This window comes from Monoraphidium neglectum, assembly GCF_000611645.1.
Source record: "Monoraphidium neglectum strain SAG 48.87 unplaced genomic scaffold scaffold02248, whole genome shotgun sequence".
Classification (NCBI taxonomy): Eukaryota; Viridiplantae; Chlorophyta; class Chlorophyceae; order Sphaeropleales; family Selenastraceae; genus Monoraphidium; species Monoraphidium neglectum.
In genome coordinates this window covers 6,340-9,764 of record NW_014011380.1, presented here as the reverse complement: position 1 = coordinate 9,764, position 3,425 = coordinate 6,340, and the positions used below count along the sequence as shown (strand labels likewise).

The 3,425-nt window shown below is 62.6% G+C and overlaps 2 protein-coding genes across 2 annotated transcripts in view; both read right to left on the bottom strand.

Moving 5' to 3' along the window:
* Positions 1-1,037, bottom strand: part of MNEG_10270 (BPI/LBP/CETP domain protein) — a gene marked incomplete at both ends in the record, with an annotated part of 1,769 nt that extends 732 nt beyond the window's left edge. Inside the window, 4 exons of the mRNA XM_014041261.1 lie at positions 15-110; positions 294-388; positions 525-801; positions 1,032-1,037. Of these exons, the coding sequence (XP_013896715.1) occupies positions 15-110; positions 294-388; positions 525-801; positions 1,032-1,037 (474 nt within the window). The remainder of the gene's footprint in view (positions 1-14; positions 111-293; positions 389-524; positions 802-1,031) is intronic.
* A 2,089-nt stretch (positions 1,038-3,126) lies between these two features.
* Positions 3,127-3,425, bottom strand: part of MNEG_10269 (hypothetical protein) — a gene marked incomplete at both ends in the record, with an annotated part of 2,114 nt that continues 1,815 nt past the window's right edge. The window contains one exon of the mRNA XM_014041260.1: positions 3,127-3,418. Within this exon, the coding sequence (XP_013896714.1) occupies positions 3,127-3,418 (292 nt within the window). The remainder of the gene's footprint in view (positions 3,419-3,425) is intronic.

The following is a 3,425-nucleotide window of genomic DNA, read 5'->3' as shown; positions in this document are numbered from 1 at the left end:
GTTGAACTCCCCACCAGGAAGATCATGTCCAGCGCCCCTCCCTCCAAGAACAGCTCCCCCACCCCGCTGCCACCCAGGGGCCCTTTGGACCAGGACCAGCCAAAAGTGATCTGAGCGGTGGGGATGGGGGGATGGGGGACGGATCAGGCACGAACGGGTGTGGAACCCGCAAGGCGCCCAACATTCGCAAAGCCGAGTACGAAAACAAGGGCGGGCTGTTGGCAGCGGGATGTGCGCACAACCCCCAGCAGAGCTGATTGCATCAACTTGGGCCAGACCCAGTGGCTGCGCACGTTTGCTGTGACGTTGGCCGCTGCGGCATGGTAGAAGCCCGCCTCGATGGCTACGCGCGCCAGGGCGGGGTCAACCTGCAGCGTGGTCACGTTGACTGGGGGCCAACAGGGGGGAGGAGGACGTAGAGCAGAATTGTGTGTGTGTGTGCGTATGTGTGTGCGCGCGCTTGTGCAATGAGCGCATGTGTGTGTGTCAAGATGGTGGGCAGGGGCTTGCGTGTTATTGACCACCCTCTTCTGCCAGTGGCCCCTGGCTCAGCAGGACGCAGCCCGTGCCTCCGCGCGACAAGCGCTGGCTGCTGGCCCCCGCCTCCCGCTGCCCCCACTGGCCGCGGCCCCACCACCTGCCGCGCCCCGCACCGTCCCGCACTGTGACGTCGATGCCCCCCAGCAGGGGGACCTCCACTGTGGCGCTGATCTCGTCAATGGTGGCGTTCTTGACTGTCGCGTTGAGGATGGCCAGGCCCTGCTGGACCGCGTAGTCAAACAGGGGCTGGCGCGCCGCAATCTAGGGGCGTGGTTTGCGAAATGTATGGAGGAGGTGGGTGTCCTGGGAGCTTCTTGGTGTTGGAATGCGTTGATGGGGGTTTGGTGCTTGGACGCAGGCTGGTACTTGCGCGAGACAGCCGAGCGGCGGCGGGGTTGGTTGAGCCGGCGTGAGCCTGCCGAGTCTGATGGGATGACGCATGAAAGAGCTGTGTTACCCAACCCTCTGGACCTGCCACAAAGCAACCGCACGAGCATGGCGCAATCGCGCATGCCTTTCGTGCAGCTCGCCTGCATTGACGACTCTGCATTTGGCAGCGGCCGCCCTGCTTGTGCTGCTGTGCGTTGCGTCTGCCTCGCATCCGGGCGGGCGGGCTGATCGTTGAGAATTGCAGCATGCTGAAAGCGCTCCAGGGCGTCCACCACGGTCGTTGCTGCCACAAGCAGCAGCGCGACGGGGGCAAGAGCGCGGGCCCATCGAGGACGGCGCCTCAGTGGCGCCATACAAAGCTGCTCGCGGGCCTGCGCGCAGACAAGCTGACGCTATCGAAACTATGTGAGTGACAACAAGCTCTTCGCGTCCCTTTAGCACGTCGCAATCACTCGCTAATGATCTCAGCTCAAAGAAAGCCCCGATTCCGGATACGCGCTGGTGACATCAGATGACTTTCACAAATTTGATCAAAACCACATGATAACACACCTCTATGCCAGACGCTCCTGGTCGATAGAAACCGCCGTCGCACCGGGGTGCGCCTGGATGTCCTTGATGACGGCATGTAGCGGCAGCGTGGTGAATGCCTCCAGATGCCACAGAGCTGTAGTGGAGATGCCACAGAGCTGTAGTGGAATATGCGACGTAAACAAACATCATGAATGCTGGTCTCAATGCCCTTGGTTCCTGGTATCAGTGCTGCCCTTGGAGACACCTGCTCAGCTCTGATCCTCTGAATCCGGAAATCAGGGCAATCCTGTACATACCATCACCTCAGCAGCCACTCACATCGAATTACCTCACAAACCCACACATTCTGCTGCAGCTGTCTCTCTACCAATCACTGAGTGTTGTTACAACGGGTTTCAAGCTGGTAATCTTCTGCAACCCCACAGGGTGGAGCAGTCATCAACATGAGTGTGTAGGCGATGCGTCCCAAAACGGGCGTGCCGTCTCAGTGCGACATGCTCAGCTCGATTGACAGGATCCACGTAAGCGCATGGAGCCTGCCACCGCAGCAGCAGGGGTGCAGGGCTTGGATCCACGGCGCAACCGCGTCGTGCGTGTCCTGTTGCTGGCCAGCAGAAACCCAATGCCGGCCGTCTCATCACCATCGCCTCTGCAACGCCGACCGTCTCATCACCATCGCCTCTGCGACGGATCACGCCGACCAGGCTGGAGAGACCCCCCTTGACCGCGCGCACCATGCGCCGACCTGCAGGGAGCCTCTTGCAGGAACGCGGATTGGGGCGCGCATGAGGGCAATCAGCGGCAGTGAACGCACAGGCGTTGCCCCCCGTTTCCGGAGGCATTGCTGCCACACAAGGGGCTGCGGTTGCGGCGTGATGCAGCGTGCGGCGTTGTGTTGCAAGGATCGGATCGCACACTCCCCCGCACAAAACAGAACCACTGTGAAACTCTCCGGCACAATCAGGACAGCCTGGCCAGGGGCACAGCCGCGCCGGCAGCGGGCCACTTGGAACAAACACCGTCCGACAGCGATGACGGGTGGTCTGAGATTCGTTGCGCGTTGTGCTTAGTGAGTGCCGCGGGCAGGGTTGCGCATGCAAGGGAGGCCCTTGCCTCGCAACTCTTTAGAAATTGTTCGGGTGAAAAGGCAGGCACGCGCTCCTGTTGGCAGGGCGATGTCGCGCGCACTTGCGAATGTAAGGGTGGCTCGTCCTGCACCTGTGGCAGGCTGTGCGACAGGGCGCCGATGCGTGGCCCCCCGGGACACGCCGCGAGTGCAGCAGCAGAGCAGCGCGTCAGACGGGCACTTTGCACGTCCAAGGACAGGCGGCCGCGGGCTGCTAGGCGGGGTCCGCCATTCGCTGTGCAGCTGTGCAGCCCACCAGAGGGTGGGATGTAGGTGAGGCAAGGGCAGGCTTTGGGCTGTGAGCCGCGAATTTCGATCTAATTGCACTACAACCTCCACCAAGCATCAGAAAGGACAAAAAACCAACTCGGAAGGGTGGCACCAGACGAGTTGAGGTGTGCATCACACGCCAAGGGCACATGCCTGGCCCGCGCCTGCTCAGCTGCTGTGGCAACGCGCGCAGGGGACGCACTCTTGATCGGCGCATGGTATCGTGCGCAATCACCAAGGCCAGCGTGCGCGTGTGCATGGGCGCGTCACTCCTCCTTGACTGGCACCGAGCTTGACGCCGAGCGGCGCGGGGCACGGTGCACCACGGCGAATGCGTGGCCGTGCAGGGCGCGCTGCGGGGCCACGACCTCGGCCTTGGCTGCGCATATGGTGATGGTGCCGCTGTCTCCCGCAATGGAGAGTGACACAGCACGCACGCGGCGGTTGATGGCCTTGCCCACGCGGAAGGCGCCCGCAAACAGCAGCAGGCCCGAGGCTGCCGTGCCCAGGAAGCCGTGGGGCTCCTTGAGGTTGCGCATGAAGGGGTAGGGGTACTGCCTGGGGG